This window comes from Scyliorhinus canicula, unplaced genomic scaffold (genome assembly GCF_902713615.1).
Source record: "Scyliorhinus canicula unplaced genomic scaffold, sScyCan1.1, whole genome shotgun sequence".
In the NCBI taxonomy this organism is placed as follows: domain Eukaryota; kingdom Metazoa; phylum Chordata; class Chondrichthyes; order Carcharhiniformes; family Scyliorhinidae; genus Scyliorhinus; species Scyliorhinus canicula.
In genome coordinates, this window is record NW_024055744.1 from 119,144 (window position 1) to 137,769 (window position 18,626).

The 18,626-nt window shown below is 45.8% G+C and overlaps 1 protein-coding gene across 1 annotated transcript; it reads right to left on the reverse strand.

Annotated features, from left to right (window-relative positions):
- Nucleotides 1-1,797: 1,797 nt before the first annotated feature.
- On the reverse strand, nucleotides 1,798-16,394 carry LOC119960830 (gastrula zinc finger protein XlCGF26.1-like). Its single transcript, XM_038788419.1, has 2 exons — nucleotides 15,388-16,394; nucleotides 1,798-2,700 (listed from the first exon to the last, which is right to left on the reverse strand). The coding sequence occupies exons 1-2, from the start codon at nucleotides 16,392-16,394 to the stop codon at nucleotides 1,992-1,994; spliced, it is 1,716 nt and encodes a 571-aa protein (XP_038644347.1). The 3' UTR covers nucleotides 1,798-1,991.
- Nucleotides 16,395-18,626: the final 2,232 nt, after the last annotated feature.

Genomic DNA, 18,626 nt, shown 5'->3' on the forward strand with positions numbered 1-18,626 from the left:
CCGGCTGGGTCACTGTCTGTGTGGAGTCTGCACGTCCTCCCCCTGTGTGCGTGGGTTTCCTCCGGGTGCTCCGGTTTCCTCCCACAGTCCAAAGATGTGCGGGTTAGGTGGATTGGCCATGCTAAATTGCCCGTAGTGTCCTAATAAAAGTAAGGTTAAGGGGGGGTTGTTGGGTTACGGGTATAGGGTGGATACGTGGGTTTGAGTAGGGTGATCATGGCTCGGCACAACATTGAGGGCCGAAGGGCCTGTTCTGTGCTGTACTGTTCTATGTTCTAGGTGTGAGATAATCGGGATTATGGAGACATGACCAGGGACGGGAACTGAATATATTCAGCGTTTTGGCAGGACAGACAAAAAGGAAAAGGCAGTGGAGTGGCAATGCTGGTTAATAATAATAATCTTTATTCTTATCACAAGTAGGTTTACATTAACACCAGGTTGTTGTCGTGGCAGACAGTGTTGAGGATCGTCAGAAGATACAACAGGATATAGATAGGGTGGAGACTTGGGCAGAGACATGGCAAATGGAGTTTAATCCGGAAAAATGTGAGCTAATGCATTTTGGTAGGTCTAACATAGAGGGGAAATATATCGTAAATGGTAAAACTCTTAGGAATATAGAAAATCAGAGAGATCTGGGCGTGCACGTTCACAGATCTTTGAAGGTGGCAACACTAGCATACGGAATGCTCGCTTTCCTTGGACGAGGCATCAAGTATAAAAACTGACAAGTCATGCTACAGTTCTATAGAACATTGTTAAGGCCACACTTGGATTATTGCGCACAATTCTGGTCGCCACACTACCAGAAGGATGTGGAGGCTTTGGAGATGGTGAAGAGGAGGTTTACTAGGATGTTGCCTGGTCTGGAAGGTGTTAGCTATGTGGAGAGGCTGAATCGACTCGGACTGTTTTCATTACAAAGACGGAGGTTGAAGGATGACCTAGTAGTGGTCCACTAGACAATGAGTGGCATGGATAAAGTGGAGGGGCAGGCATTCTTTCCCACGTTGGAGGGGTCAGTCTTCAGGGTGCATAGATTTAAGGTCCGTGGGGCAAAGTTTAGAGGATATGTGCGAGACAGGTTTTTTTTTTACACAGAGGGTGCTGAGTGCCTGGAACGCATTGCCAAGGGAGATTGTGGAAGCAGATACATTAACGGCGTTCAAAAGGCATCTTGACAAATACATGGATAGGATGGGTATAGAGGGATACGGCACAAGGAAGTGCTGAGTGTTTTGGCAAAGGCTGCCATCATGACCGGTACAGGCTTGGAGGGCTCAAGGGCCTGTTCCTGTGTTGTATTGTTCTTCTTTGTTGTTTGAAATAGTTGAGGCCACGCCATTGTATGTTTTCAAGAATAATAATATTCTTTATTGTCACAAGTCGGCCTACATTGCAATGAAGTTACTGTGAAAAGCCCCAAGTTGCCACATTCCAGAGCCTGTTTGGGTACACGGAGGGAGAATTTAGAACGTCCAAATGACCTAACAGCACGTCTTTTGGGACGAGTGGGGGGGAAACCAGAGCACCCGGAGGAAACCCACGCAGACACAGGGAGAACGTGCAGACTCCGAACAGTGATCCAGCCGGGAATAGAACCGGAGACCCTGGCGCTGTGAAGCCACAGTGCTACCGTGCTGCCCACACAGCAGAAGCAGTTAGATATAGCACTTATGGCGAAGGAGATCAAAGGGTACAGAGGGGAAAGCAGGATTAGGCTATTGAGTTGGAGACGAGCCACGATCATGATGAATGGTGGAGCAGGTTCGAAGGGCCAAATTGCCACTTCCTGTTTCTATTTTCTATGTAATCCCCTCCCACACTGAGAGTAGGTGAATGGCCTCTCCCAGTGTGAACTCGCTGGTGTGTCTGCAGACTGGATAACTGTGTGAATCCCTTCCCACAGAGGGAGCAAGATAATGGTTCTCCCGAGTGTGAATCCGCTGATGTTTGCACAGGGTGGATGAAGCAATAAATCCCTTCCCTCACTGAGAGCAGGTGACTGGCCTCTCCTGAGTGTGAACATGCTGGTGTCTCTTAAGGATGGAAAAATCACTGAATCCCTTTCCACACTGAGAGCAGATGAACAACATCTGCCCAGTGTGAACTCGCTGATGTCTCTGCAGCGTGGATAACTGAGTGAATCTTTTCTCACACTGGGAGCAGGTGAATGGCTTCTCCCCAGTGTGAATTCGCTGGTGTCTCTGCAGCGTGGATAACTGAGTGAATCTTTTCTCACACTGGGAGCAGGTGAATGGCTTCTCCCCAGTGTGAATTCGCTGATGACTCCGCAGGGTGAATGAAGCACGGAATCTCTGTCCACACTGAGAGCAGATGAATGGCTTCTTCCCAGTGTGAACTCGTTGGTGTGCCTGCAGGCTGGATAACTGTGTGAAGCCCTTCCCACACTGAGAGCAGGTAAATGGCCTCTCCCCAGTGTGAACTCGCTGATGTCTCTGCAGGGTGGATGAATCAATGAATCCCTTCCCACACTGAGCGCAAGTGAAAGGCCTCTCCCCAGTGTGAACTCGCTGATGTGTCTGCAGGGTGGATGAATGACTGAATCCCTTCCCACACTGAGAACAGGTGAATGGCTTCTCCCCAGTGTGGACTCGCTGATGTGTCTGCAGGCTGAATAACCGAGTGAATCCCTGCCCACACTGAGAGCAGATGAACGGCTTTTCCCCAGCCTGACTGCGTCGATGAACCTCCAGCTGAGATGGGGCTCTGTATGTCTTCCCAGAGTCCCCACATTTCCACGGTTTCTCCATGTTTTGGGTCTCCTCGTGTCTCTCCAGTTTGGAAATTCAATGGAAGCCTTGTCTACACGCAGAACATGTGCACTGTCTGCCCTCACGTTGAATGGTGTGATGTTTTTTTCAGGCTGTGTAACTGGTTTAAGCTCTTTCCATAGTCAGATCACTGTAACACTGTCACTCGGTTGTATGGTGTGTGGGCTTTGGTGCTTTTCCAGTCACATTCACGTTTATAATCTTTGGGAAGCCGACAGAATTTCTCCTTCGCGCCGGTGATATTCAGATCAGAAGGAAGCGAGTGAGTTTGTCATATCGAGACTTGATGTTTGAGACTTCTGTCTGTAATTCCTCCTCTTTCAAGATGCTTTAAAAACAATTTACAAAAGTCATCATTGTTGGTATGGGATAGGAATTCAGAGCAGACAATTCTAGTTCTTATGGAACATTATTTCCTCTCTCGCTCTCCAAAAGCTGGAAATCTCCATCCCACACAATCTCCCTCTGCTGTATCTAATATCCACCCTCCCAATTCTCCTGAAGGTGCTGATTCATGTTGATTGACAGATCCAAGCTCAGCTCACTACTTCCTGACCTGGACACAGAGATTATAATTGGCCCACCGAGTCTGTTCAACCATTCAATGAGATCCTTGGCCGATCTACCTCAGCACCGTTTTCCCACAGGATCATATCTCTCGATATCTTCAATATCTAGAAACCTGTCAGTATTTGTCTTGAACATACCTGATGACTGAGGCTGCACATTCCTCTGGGGTAGAGAACTTCAAAGCTTCACCACATCCTCGAGTGAAGAAATCCCTCCTCACCTCAGCATTCACTCTATTTTCCTACCTGTTCCCCATAACCCTTAACTCCATTGTCAATAAAATATCTGTCAAACTTGTGCTTCAATATATTCAATGACCCCAGATACAACTGGTCCCTGTGGAGAGAAATCCAAAGACTAACAACCCTCTGAGGGAAGAGATGACTGGAAATCTACAACATAGCTACAGTCGTATATTATAAGACGAGAAATAATAATATATTTACTTTATTACAGAACCATGAATAACATATCTAATCTGTACCATATAAGAACATGAGACGTATCTCTGCCCATTACTAATTTAATGTCCCCTGAAATGTTGGCCTTCTCCGAGGCAACCCACTCCTTTAATTGTGAACATTAGGAAAGAGACAAGCCTTTTTCAAAATAAATTTAGAATAACCACTTATTTTTTGCCAATAAAGGTGCAATTTAGCATGGCCAACCCAGCTACCCTGCACATCTTAGGGTTGTGGGGGTGAGACACACGCAGACACGGGGAGAATGTGCAAAGTCCCCACTGATAGTGACCCGGGGCTGGGATCGAACCCAAGTCCTCAATGCCATAGGCAAAAGTGCTAACCACTGCGCCACTACTCGGGTTGTTAGTTTCCAACATGGATCTTTGAGTAACTGAACAGAGCCGCACATGGGGTCAGACATCCGTTGAGTTAATGGGACCCAAAAAGCAGAATTTGCTTCTGTTTCTTTACACCTCTGTTACTACTCTGATCATAGATATCAAGGGGTAGCAGGGTAGCATGGTGGTTAGCATAAATGCTTCACAGCTCCAGGGTCCCAGGTTCGATTCCCGGCTGGGTCACTGTCTGTGTGGAGTCTGCACGTCCTCCCCCTGTGTGCGTGGGTTTCCTCCGGGTGCTCCGGTTTCCTCCCACAGTCCAAAGATGTGCGGGTTAGGTGGATTGGCCATGCTAAATTGCCCGTAGTGTCCTAATAAAAGTAAGGTTAAGGGGGGTGTTGTTGGGTTACGGGTATAGGGTGGATACGTGGGTTTGAGTAGGGTGATCATGGCTCGGCACAACATTGAGGGCCGAAGGGCCTGTTCTGTGCTGTACGGTTCTATGTTCTATATCTGGGTCTGTGCAAACCGGGGTAATGGGAGGCCAAGTACCCAAAACAAAGGGTAATGCAGTTTGCTGGCCAGGTTGTCTCCATTCTGAGCAATGTGGAATAAACTTCTCCCAGTCATTGAAAATGTTGCCCCCAACAAACATGGCGGCCGCACATGCGCTCTGCTGCACATTGTCCCGAGTAAAGATGGCGGTCGTTAGCCCGAACCGATCACCGGACCCTCGCGGCCCGGTACGTGAAACGGGGGAACCAGGAAGTGGTTTTTCCGGGTATGGGCTTGTACAACATGTTTAGAAAACTTTTCCACCCACCAGCCAGATCCGTCGCTCCCGCGTTCCACAATATTCCTCTTACCCTTTGTGGATCCGATAAAAATGTTCCCTCCATTGCCCGCAGGACACATGCTTGAGTTCCACCCGCCCTCACTCACTCCGATTGGTTGGAGGACCAGCCTCACTCGCTGGGTCATCCAGTCCAGCCCCCTCTACCTATTGGTCCAGATCGGCTGTCAATCACTCCCAAGGCATTGTGATGTGGGGCATGCGCAGTGCGGCTCATGTCCAGGGACAGACGCTTGTTTGTCTCATCTTCAGGCGGGAAGGAGGTGGATAAGCGGAGGCAGCGTTAGGGGCAGTGGGTGGGAGGGGAGGCTTCACACACACCCAGTGGGGGCCTCAACACCCCCAATAACAAACTAGCCGCACCGCCTCAACACCCAACAAACGGCAGCTGCCGCTTTCTCCCGGTGCCAGGCCCCAGTGAACAAATGTGGCTTCAGGAAGGAAATGCAGCAATGGAATTGTTCAGTAGAAATTATCTTTAACTGACTTTACTGATCCTGGAGCAGGAGGAAAGAATGGGGGCAATTTCTATCCTGCACTGCAGTTCATTTGTCCTCTGCTTCTGACAATCAAATCTGCAGCATTTTTATTACCTATTGTTCATTTAACACACCTTGAAATTTTAACTTTGTGCGTCTCTGCGTGGATAAAATAATATATTGGCGGTTGCATATGGGGAAGATGATTTTTGACCTTGAAGCGCTGAATGTGCTTCCATATACTGTCAGGTAAGGAATTACAGGTAATTCGCCCAGTGATGGTGAAGGAGCAGTGATTTATGTCCAAATCAAGGACAGTCATTGCTATTTACAATGCACTTTTATTGCAATACAATGTTCCAGTGCATTTCATAGAAATGTTACAAGTTAACATTTCACACTGAGCCACATAAGTAGATATTAGGGCAAGGGATCGGAAGATTGGTCAAAGAGGCAGGAGGTAAGGAGCGTTGTAAAGGAAAAAGTAAGTTAGATGGAAAGGTTTAATGTGGAAATTCCAGAGCATGGGGCCCAGGCAACTGAAAGAACGGTCACCAATGGTGGAGCGATTATTATCGGGAATATTGAAGAGGCCGGAATTAGATGAACACATATTTTGGAGGATTGTGTGGGTGATGGAGGTTACAGAGGTAGGGATGATCACAGGATGAAGGAAATCAAGGCTGAGAATGTTGGAATTTGTTGATTGACTGGAAGCCTTTGCGGGTCAGCAAGCACAGGGGTGATGAGTAAACAACACTTGGTGTGACTAAACACACGGGCAGTGGAGTTATGGATAATCTCAAGATTACGGGGAGGTTAAATTTGGGAGGGTGGCAGGGATTGTGTTCGGAGAGTTAAGTCCAGATGTAAGAAATGAATGAAAGTTGTCAGCAGCAGACTAGCCGAGTCTGGAGTGGAGTTAAGCGATGTGACTGTGGTGGAAATAAGCGCTCTTGGTGATGTTGTGGATATATTGTTGGAATCTCGTCTTGGGTAAAATGTTTTTCCATGGTTGTGAACAGTTTGGTTCAGCCTCACACAGCTGCTGGGGAGAGGGATGGAGTTTGGGCCCAGGGTGTGGAATCTGTAGTGGTGACTGAAGACAATGGGTTCAGTATTCCCAGTATTTATATGAAATACATGTCTGTTCTTTTAGTACTGGATGTCAGACCAGTCAGGATGGTGGGTGACTGAGGGGAACTTGAAGGTGATGGTGTTCACATTTATCTGCTACCTTGGTACTTCTAAGTGGTGGAGGTTGCAGGTTTGGGACATTCTGGTGGAGTTGTAGATATATAAAATCCCTCTCCTTCAACCTCTGCCTCTGCTACTTCTATGTCTCCCCTTGCAGTGCCCAGAGTATTGTGTGGATCCAGACTGGGTGGCAGGTTCCCTGAAGGACATTACTGAACCAGTTGTGTTTTTATGACAATCCAGCAGTTTTCAATGTAACTTTTTCCCCGTGCCGGCCCCACAAATGACCAGATTCTTTCAGCTCTATTTCACCACCACCTTTGTGTTTTAGTGGGTTCTCTCTCACTCCCTTTTTTCTGTTTTAAATCAATTCCACAAGGTGTTAGGAGGGGAGAATTTGCAGTTGGGAAACTGAAAACGAAAAATGATATCAGAATCTGATGGAGTTGGCCAATTTATTGTACCGTGATTTCATTGGATTTTAAACATGGAAGGAAAGAGCACCGTTAACAGTAGAGCAAAACGGTACACGTGTTCAATGTGTGGACAGGACTTCAACCAATTCGCTGGCCTTTTGGAACATAATTGCAGTCACAACAGGGAAATGCGATGGAAACATGGGGACTGTGGAAAGGGATTTAATTACCAGTCTAAGTTGCAAACCGAGCGGAGCAGTCACACTGGGGAGAGGCTATTCACCTGCTCCGAGTGTGGGAAGGGATTCACCACCTCATCCCACCTAGTGAGACACCAATGGGTTTATACCGTGGAGAGACCATTGACCTGCTCTGAATGTGGGGTGAGATTCAATCAGTCATCCAAACTAGAATTACACCAGTGAGTTCACTCTGGGGAGAGGCCGTTCATTTGTTCCCAATGTGGAAAGGGATTTGCTCATTCATCCACTCTCCTCACACACCAGTGAGAGACCTATTGAATGCAGACGGTGGGAAGTGTTATAAAACTTCTGTGGACCTACTGTACCATCAGCGTCCTCACACTGAGGAGAAACCGTTCAGCTGCTCTCAGTGTGACACTGGTTCAGGAACTCACCTCAACTCATTGTACACCAGCGGGTTCACACTGGGGAGAGGCCATTCACCTGCCCCGAGTGTGGGAAAGGATTCTCTCAGTTACGCAACCTGCTGACACACCAGCGAGTTCACACTGGGGAGAGGCTGTTCACCTGCTCTGATTGTGGAAAGGGATTTGTTACCTCATCCACTCTGCTGAAACACCAACGGATTCACAAATAACTATTGTGCTTGGATTTTGTTGTTAATCACATTCAGGACTGAACATGCTCCAGCTTTGTTATACATGTTAACATAGTTGGTCTTAGAAGGGAAGATTTGTGGTCAAGATTTCACATAAAATTTCAGATCAAGATTGGATGGAGCTGCACAATATTTCTTAACCTGAAGAGCAGAGAATTCTTTTTTTAAGAAATATTTTTATTGAAGACATTTTTTACATATACAAAAATACAAAAGCCAAACATCAGCAACAGGTAACAAAGCTAAGAACCCACCCTCCATCACCCCAAGCTCACATCCTTTTTTCCCAACCCCCCAAACAAAACAACCTCCCCTCCTCCGCGCTGCCAATGAATCCACTTTAAAGAAGTTGATAAGCGGCTTCCGCCTCGGGGCGACCCCTCTTCCACTCCACGTATGGCAAACTTCACTTTTTCCAGGTGCAGAAATTCCGCCATGTCACTCACCCATGCCCTCGTCTTTGGAAGCTCCAAATCCCACCAACTCAACAAAGCCCAGCTCTAGGCTATCAGGGAGGCAAAGGCCAAGACATCAGCCTCTCTCCCCACCTGAACTCTCAGATCTTCTGATCCTCCGAATATCGCCCCCTCCGGACTTGGAGCCACCCCTACTCCCAGAATTTCAGACATTACATCCGAAAACTCCCTCAACCTCGGGGCCACCAAAAACATAAGCACATGGTGCAATGGCCCCCAACCTGCACACTACCTGCACCTACCCTCCACCCCAAAATGAACCGACTGATCCTTGAGACCGTCATGGGGGCTCTGTGCACCAGTTGGAACTGGATGAGACTTAACCTCGTACACGCTGAGGAAGCATTCACCCTCCGTAGGGCTTCCCTCCACACCCCGGTCCCCAACTCCGCCCCAAGCTCTTCCTCACACTTGTGTCTGACCTCCTCCACAGGAGGAGGGATATCCACCAGCTCTCCATATATATCCGCACCTCTCCCTCCCCAATTTCATCCTCAGAATATAACTTGTCTTGCAGCACCGGAGGTGGCAGCTCTGGAGAGGTCGGCACCTCTTTCCTAACAAAGTCCCTCACCTACAGGTACCTAAAACTGTTTCCCTTAGGGCAGCATGGCGGCGCAGTGGTTAGCACTTCTGCCTCACGACACCGAGGTCCCAGGTTCGATAACGGCTCTGGGTCACTGTCCGTGTGGAGTTTGCACATTCTCCCTGTGTTTGCAACCCAAAGATGTGCAGGGTAGGTGAATTGGCCATGGTAAATTACCCATTAATTGGAAGAATGAATTGGGTACTTTAAATTTATTTTTAAAAACTGTTTCCCACAGGCAACTGATACAACTCCTCAAGCTCCTCTAGGACTGCAAATATTTCTTCCAGAAACAAGGCCCTGAAGTACTCTATGCCTAACCTGCTGCCACCCTAGAACCGCGCATCCAGCCCTGTCGGCACAAACCTATGTTTGTCAAATATCGCCACAGACAGGCCTTCCAGTCCGAAGTGTTGCCTACACTAGTTCCAAACCCTCAACTCTGACACCACCACCAGACCAGCGAGACCAGCAGGGACAAGAACAACAGTATGCTCAAACTGGTGCCCCTACACAACGCAACCTCCACCAGTCTCCAGACAGACCCTCCTCCCACACCCAATTCCTAGTTATTGTGTGTTCACTGCCCAGTAGTAATTCAACAGGCTCGGCAAAGCCAACCACCCCCTACCCCCACGTCAATCCCTTTCCAGAAACACCTTCCTCACTCGCAGGGCCTTCCACACCCACACAAACCTCGAAATCATCCGATTCACCTTCCACAGAAAGGACTTGGGAACAGGTTCTGAAATTTGAACAGAAAGGTGGGCAGCACCATCATTTTCACTGTCTGTACACATCCTGCCAAAGACAAGGCAACACATCCAACCTCTTCAAGTCCACCTTCAACTTATGCAGCTGGACCCATCTCCGCGCCACCTATATCCCAAGATTGTGGAAACTCACCCCCACCATCTGGAACAGCAACTCCCCAGCCTTCTCTCCTGCCCCTGGCAATTATTGGAAACACCTCGCTTTTCCCCCATATTCAATTTTATTAACAATAATGTTTATTAGTGTCATAAGTAGGCTTATGTTCATACATGATTGTGTGGCAAGATTTAACTCCAACTCAATCTATAAGTTTGGTGGATGATACGACTGTGTTGGGTCGCACCGCAATCACTAATGCCCTTCTTAGCTCAACAAATTCATTCATGGGGACACATATCACCTCAACAAATGATGGATCGATTCCATAGAAGTTGGTGTGGTAAAGGATTCAAAAAACACGCACAATTGGTAGCAAACCGATGTGTAACCTGTCAAAAGAATAACTTGGGTCCTATAACATCAATGCCTCAATTAAGAGCTCCTGCTCCTGCAGGTCCATTCCAGGACTTACAAGTAGATTACATCACTCTTCCTAAATGTCAACAGTACAATGACGTCCTTGTAATAGTGGAGAAATTCTCCAGATGGGTGGAAGCTGCTCCAGCTAGAAGAGGGACAGCTGCCCATACAGCCAAAGTGCTATGCAAAGACTTTATTCCCAGATGGGGAGTACCAGCTAGCATTGACTCAGACAATGGAACCCACTTTACAGGAGCTGTTTGTAGGGAAGTCTGTAAACTACTAAACATTAACTGGAATTTACACTGTCCTTATCATCCACAATCATCAGGACAAGTGGAACGTATGAATCGAACTTTGAAAGAAAGACTGTCTAAATACAGCCAGGAAGGCATGAATTGGGTCCAAGCTTTGCCAATAGTATTGTGCAGCATTAGAGCAACACCAAATAGAACAACAGGCCTGAGCCCTTTTGAAATCATCACAGGCAGACCAATGTCTCTGCCAGGAACTATTGACTTGAGGAAAGCAGACTGTCATTTAATGAGTGATGCTTTGCTGTCTTACTGTCAAAATCTAACAAATGCTGTTAGCTCTGCTTCTCAACAGGTGTTAGCTGCGTGGGGTGATCCTCCGGAGGGTGGACACGACCTGGTGCCCGGTGAAGAAGTGTACGTCAAAAAGCTGCAAAAGGAACCTTTGGGATCAAAGTGGGAAGGTCCTTTCGTAATCCTTCTCACCACCCAATCCGCTGTTAAGTTAAAAGGAAAGAAAAGTTGGATTCACGCATCGCACGTGAAGCGCGCGTACAAGTAAAATGTTTGCCGCAATTTTAATTTTCAGTTATTTGATTGACTTCGTGAATGTTGTATCAGAAATGAATAAGAACACATTCCTTTACACAGCTAAGATATATGCTGAAAACTTTAACATTACTAACTCAGGGGAGGGTATTCCCTTTCTAACTATTCCCTTTAATGCTTCAGAAACAGCAGAATGGTACATCTATCAAAGTGTCCCTCGCTCTGTGGTGACCCGTTCTGGAGCATATACATGTGAAAATGGGAGGTACCAGGTTGACATCCAAAAATCTATTAACTTATGGAAATCTGCAGGCTATCCACTAAACACCTTTTCAGGATGGCACCAACTTCAATTTAACCCTGACAAAAAACCTCAACATCTTAACCTCCCAACTAATATTAAACAAAAAGGATCAATTTGCCTCATCAGTAAGGACCCTAAAGGGATACCAATGGGTAATAGTAATTGTACTAACTATGTAGATGTTAACACAGCTTTTAAATGTACTAACAACCGCTTAGAAAGAGTTATGCGGTCCTCAAGGATAACAGGCATACCTAACCTCAGAAATAATAAAACATTCGAAGACCAATGGCTCTTAGAATATATTTACTCATATTCTACTTATAATGGAACTTATTTTATTTGTGATGATAAAGCATATCCCTGGCTCCCAGGATCCTGGTCAGGATCTTGCTATTTAGGATACATGGTACCTGCCATTCGTCATGTGACTAATCTCCTGCATATTTCAGAAATGACTGTTCAAAGAAAAAAACGTTCTATCACCTTTAGAGATGCAATTTTTGCTAGATTCATTCCTTTCTATTGGGAAGTAAGGATGGAGAATGAGTTAAATAAAATAGCAACCATCATACAAAATGTGGCAGAATACACTGCCACGGCCCTAGATTAAATCTCTGACGAAATGCGAACAATTCGAACCGTAGTATTGCAAAATCGAATGGCACTTGACTATGTGCTAGCCGAAAACGGTGGCACGTGCGCCCTGATTGGTGCAGAATGTTGCACTTTCATTCCTGATAACTCTGAAGAAGTTAAAGATTTGGTATTACATATCCAAAAAGAAATCAAAAAACTTGATCCATCCCAAGTTCTCTCTCTCTGGGATAGAATTTGCGGGTGGTTTGGACACACAGGAATGTCCATAATGAGAATAATCCTATTCTCCTGTGCAGCTGGATTCATCATTTATATGACATACCAATGTGCTACGTGCATCAAAGAACTATTCGCTAAGCGCAGGGGGCCAACTGTCAGAATGATTCACACTAACCCTACTGCACCCCCAATTGATGAATTTGAGGTGAAATACTTTTGTTGAAATGTTAACCGTAATATTATCAATCAATTATTTGTATAATCTATTAATACTGAATCTGTAGCATCAAATTTGACTAATTCATTAATTGTTATTTTGTAATAATGATTCTTTAAGAATTTTAATGATTATTGTTAAAATACTTGTTGCAATGCTAAGTTTCCATTCTATTGTTTAAATCTGCAATGACAATATGAATGAACTATTCTTTGCGCTTTTACCTATCCTATCGCTTTAATGATATCTTTTATCTTATTCTGATATATCTCACTTGATCTTTCGATTTATCAAAGGGGCCACTGTAGAAGTCAGATATTTTAAATACACTTAATAGGCTGTTTAAAGCATAAATATTAAATCCCAGTTTTAAAATGAAAGAAATATACAACTTCCAAACTCAGACATGTGTTTGGGAAAAACAGAACCACTGATAAAAACATCACATTCTTTCAAGGACAGGGGCTAAATCCCATGGGCTGTAAGGTAGGATCATTAAAGGCTCCATTGTTCTGATTTCTGGCCACTTGTGATAACAGCCTGAACCACATTCCATAACGTATGCAAGCCGAAACATTTTAGACTGTGTCAAAATACAGTTTCATTTATATTTTCGGAATAATAGCATGATGAGATGACTAACGTCTCAATTGTTGCAGATAAGCAACAATTGGAAGTGGCGTTGCATCGTGAGGATGGATGGCTTGTTATCAAATCAAATGTGTTTTGAATATAGCTTAAACCAAATAGGATTATATTGGGGTGTGATCGGATCGCTTAAGACAGATATGAAAGAGTATATCCATGGATGATTTGGCCACCATTTCAGAAAGAAAGAAAGAAAGAAAGAAAGACAGAAAGACAGAGAAAGACAGAAAGAGACAGAGAGAAAGAGACAGGAAAGAGACAAAGAGAACAAGACAGAAAGAGAGAGAGAGAAAGTAAAGGAAGAGAATTAGAAAAGAGTTCTGTATTCCTATTTCATTTTCATACTTTGACTTCCGCCTTTGACTTTTAAAGTTGTGTTCAGGCTATTGTCTCAGAAGATAATTCCTGTGATTCTTTGAAGAAAATCAAATTGTCTACAAACTACCTTTTAAATCATTTTCCAGTTGTAACCAATGAACTTCAATAAAACAATTCTTATTTGCACCTGACAAGTTTTTAACTTGAATTTCTACTGAGTTTCAGCAATGTCTCAACAACAACCAGCAACCGTAAATTAAATAAAACTTCACAAATTCAAAGATACTACATGGGCCATATCTCAAACAACGATGAATCAGACTACTGGAGGGATATAAATCACTTGGTTGCATGGTGTACCGAAAACAACCTCTCTAAATGTTGGAAAGACCAAGGAACTGATCATCGACTTCAGGAAGCGCACCATGACACACATTCCCATCTGCATCAATAGCTCCGAAGTGGAAATGGTCGATACCATTAAGTTCCTGGGGGTCACCATCACCAACAGTCTGTCCTGGTCCACTCACGTTGATGCAACAGTCAAGAAAGCCCAACAACATCTCTCCTTCCTACGGAAGCTAAAGAAATTTGGCATGCCTGTATCGACTCTCACAAACTTCTACAGATGTGCGATTGAGAGCATCCTATCCAGCTGCATCAGAGCCTGGTATGGCAACTGCTCGGTCCAAGATCGCAAGAAACTGAAGAGTGTGGTGAACTCAGCCCAAAGCATTACACAAGCTTGCCACCCCCACATTGATTCTGTCTACATCTCCCGCTGCCTCAGGAAGGCACACAGCATTATCAGAGACCCCTCCCACCCAGGCATTGCCTTCTTCCAGACCCTACCATCAGGCAGAAGATACAGAAGTCTGAAGACCCGCATATGTTAAAGGGGCAGCACGGTAGCATGGTGGTTAGCATAAATGCTTCAAAGCTCCAGGGTCCCAGGTTCTATTCCCGGCTGGGTCACTGTCTGTGCGGAGTCTGCACGTCCTCCCCGTGTGTGCGTGGGTTTCCTCCGGGTGCTCCGGTTTCCTCCCACAGTCCAAAGATGTGCGGGTTAGGTGGATTGGCCATGCTAAATTGCCCGTAGTGTCCTAAAAAGTAAGGTTAAGGGGGGGTTGTTGGGTTACGGGTATAGGGTGGATACGTGGGTTTGAGTAGGGTGATCATTGCTCGGCACAACATCGAGGGCCGAAGGGCCTGCTCTGTGCTGTACTGTTCTATGTTCTATATCCAGACAAAGGAACAGCTTCTTTCCCACAGCTACAAGTCTCAATGACTCCCCCTAAGACTGATCTGTTCCCTGTAAGAACACTATTCATGACATCCTAAGCTGCTGTTGCTCATGTAATATGTTGTGCATGAGGTCGGCTTTGCTTTTTGCTTCAATGACAGATGACATCTCTGCTGAGTGGGTCTCAAACCAGTCTGTGTTGTAGGTTTCACCTTTACCAAATGTTGCTGCTGCTGCGTCAGAAATGATTCAACTCAGTGACTTCCAAGTTTCATCAATACCAATGCTGATGTGCCTGTAAAATATATCACTATTTTGTTTCTTGTTCCTTGATAGGTTAACTTAATAGTGGATGTGCCACTGTGAAAAAGGTGCAAGTCAGCAAGGATTGATCAGCACTTTCTAATCGCAGACTCTGAATTGCATCAAATATCAATTTTGGATTGAAGTAAAAGTGAGTTTTCCTGCGTTCCCGTTGACAGTTCTTGAATTAAGGAGAAAAATCACAAATGGTGCTTGCATAGTCGGACACTGCAGCCCTAAACGTCAGTGACGCCTCCAGAATATTAAACTCCAGCCAGTTAAACCCCAGCCAGCTGTAAGGTTTGTTGATATCAATAGAAACAAAGCAAATATTGTCCGACTATCAGTCCAGCATGTGATTAACAGTAGCAATAACAGGAGAATCAAACCCCTGTGGTCACTTATGAACTCGCTGGTGTGCCAGCAGGTGGGATGACTGAGTAAATCCCTTCCCACACTCAGAACAGGTGAACGGCCTCTCCCCAGTATGAACTCTCTGGTGTGCCAGCAGGTGGGATGACTGAGTAAATCCCTTCCCACACTCAGAACAGGTGAACGGCCTCTCCCCAGTATGAACTCTCTGGTGTGCCAGCAGGTGGGATGACTGAGTAAATCCCTTCCCACACTCAGAACAGGTGAACGGCCTCTCCCCAGTATGAACTCGCTGGTGTGCCAGCAGGTGGGATGACTGAGTAAATCCCTTCCCACACTCAGAACAGGTGAACGGCCTCTCCCCAGTATGAACTCTCTGGTGTGCCAGCAGGTGGGATGACTGAGTAAATCCCTTCCCACACTCAGAACAGGTGAACGGCCTCTCCCCAGTATGAACTCTCTGGTGTGCCAGCAGGTGGGATGACTGAGTAAATCCCTTCCCACACTCAGAACAGGTGAACGACCTCTCCCCAGTGTGAACTCGGTGGTGTGCTTTGAGTTCAGATGGCTGCCTGAACCTCTTTCCACAAGATGTGCAATTGAATGGTCTCTCCTCTGTGTGAACCCGCTGATGTCTCAGAAGGTGGGATGACCGAGTGAATCCCTTCCCACACTCAAAGCAGATGAACGACCTCTCCCCAGTGTGAATTTGCTGGTGTTCATTGAGCTCAGATGACTGCCTAAACCTCTTGCCACAGGACGCGCAGCTGAATGCCTTCCCCTCAGTGTGAATTCTCTGGTGTGTGCAAAGCCCCGATGACTGAGTGAATCTCTTGCCACATACGGAGCAGGTGTACGGCCTCTCCCCATTGTGTATCTGCTGATGCCGCAGCAAGGTGGAAACACATTTAAACTTTGTTCCACAGAGATTACAGCTGAATGGCCTCTCTCCAGTGTGAGTGCGTTGATGAATTTCCAGGTGGGATGGATAATTAAATCCCTTCCCACAGTCCCCACATTTCCAACTCTTCTCCATAATGCTGGTGTCCTTGCGTCTCTCCAGGTTGGATGATCAGTTGGAGGCTCGTTCACACACAGAACACATGTATGATTTCTCCCTGCTGTGAATGGCGTGATGTCTATTCAGGCTGTGTAACTGGTCACAATCTTTGCACAGTCAGTTAACTGGAACACTCTCACTTGGGTTTGTGTTATGTGTGCATCGCAGCTTTACCAGTCACACAGATGCTTGAAATCGTTTCCCACAGAGAGAACAGGCAAACATTTCTCTTTCCACATTCAAAGGTTAATGATGTTGAGTTTCTGATGAACTGAGTGACTTTCAGATCCTGATATGATGTTTGCTTTGATTTTCCTGTCTGTAAATCCTCCCCTTCTCACTCGCTGGAAAAGGAGTTCAGAAAACGCTACACTGGAAATATAGGGTTGAAATTCTGAAGAGGCCTTCCGCTTCCAGCACCCGTACTGCGCATGCTTCAGTCATAACCCCGCCTCCTCGTTCACTGCGAATGGTTGGAGGATTAGCCACACGCCCTCGGTTGTACTGTCACACCCACCTTCCTCTATTGGTCCGGTGCTGCCGTCAATCATTCCCTGGGCATTGTGAGGTGGGAGGTCAGTGTCGGGGGGCGGACCCGGAGCCGAATGTGGAACAATGAACATTCTCCATTCAGATCCGCCGCTACCGGCTTCTCTCCACAAACAACTTCAGAGACCAGGACCTTCCAAGCATGCGCGGACCATCCTTACAATCCGCCGGAGATAGAGCGGTTTCTGGGGCGCGTGGGGTTGTGGGTAATCCAGCCGCCATTAAAGATCTAATTTCTAATAATTCTTTGTCTGAATCTGGAGAAGAGTGAGCTTCTGCTCACATCGGGATTGAAAAATAAATAAAATCATAGGGATAGAAAAATAAATAAAATCAATGTGTTTCGCTTACCATCACATATGGGGGTAACATATTTGCATGTATAGAAGATTGACAGGCGAACAGGAAGCAGAGTTGGCTCAAAATGGGACTTTTTCAGGTTGGAAGATCTAACGAGTGGTGAGCCACAGTAATCAGTACTGGTTCTTCAACATTTTACAATTCATCAATGACTGGGTTAAGGTTTGGAAGGGATGATTGCCAAATTTGTTGATAACACCAAGGTATAAAGGAAAGTAAGTTGTGAAGAGGATATAAGGAGGTTACAAAAATGTATAGATAGGTTAATTGACTGGACAAAGAACTGTTAAACGGAGTTTACTGTGGGAAAATGTGAAATTGTCCATTTTGGCAGGCAGAATGAAAAATCTTATAATTTAAATGGTGAGATTGCAGCGCTCTGAGGTGCTAAAGGATCAAGGTTTACCAGACTTATTCCTGGGATGACAGGACAGAAGCACAAGAAGAGATGGAGCAGTTAGGATTGCACTCGCTGGAGTTCAGAAGAATGAAGGGGGAATCTCATAGAAACCTATAAAATCCTATCAGGACTACACAGGGTAGATGCAGGAAGGATGTTCCCAACGGTGGGTGTCGAGAACCAGGAATCACAGTCTGAGGATACAGGGACAGAGATGAGGAGAAATTTATTCACCTAGAGAGTGGTGAACCTGTGGAATTCATTACCCCCACAGGAAGTAGTTGAGTCCAAAACATTGTATGGTTTCAAGATGCAGTTAGATATAGCACTTAGGGTGAAGGGTATCAAAGGATACGTGGGCAGCATGGTAGCATTGTGGTTAGCACAATCGCTTCACAGCTCCAGGGTCCCAGGTTTGATTCCAGCTTGGGTCACTGTCTGTGCGGAGTCTGCACATCCTCCCCGTGTGTGCATGGGTTTCCTCCGGGTGCTCCGGTTTCCTCCCACAGTCCAAAGATGTGCAAGTATTTTTGTGGATTGGACATGATAAATTGCCCTTCGTGTCCAAAATTGCCCTTGGTGTTGGGTGGGGTCACTGGGTTATGGGGATAGGGTGGAGGTGTGCGGTTGGGTAGGGTGCGCTTTCCAAGAGTTGGTGCAGACTCGATGGGCCAAATGGCCTCCTTCTGCACTGTAAATTCTATGAATCTATGGATGAAAACCTCATCAACTACAGTATTGAGTGACATATATTACATTCAGTAGGATAACATAACATACTACCAGAAGTGTAATAAAACAGGCAGCACTTGCTGAACAATTCAAAGTGTGCTAATAGCAACACTAACAATCAATTTAAGATAATCAGTCAAGCTCTTCAATTCAGCCCCAGGTCACTG

Excerpts from the sequence above, each read along its gene's own strand:
- LOC119960830 (XM_038788419.1), bottom strand. The coding sequence starts at position 16,394 with ATGGAGAAGAGTTGGAAATGTGGGGACTGTGGGAAGGGATTTAATTAT. Across the intron at positions 2,701-15,387 it reads GCACACCAGCGAGTTCATAA|TCAGGCTGGGGAAAAGCCGT; the intron begins GTGACCACAGGG and ends TCATCGACGCAG.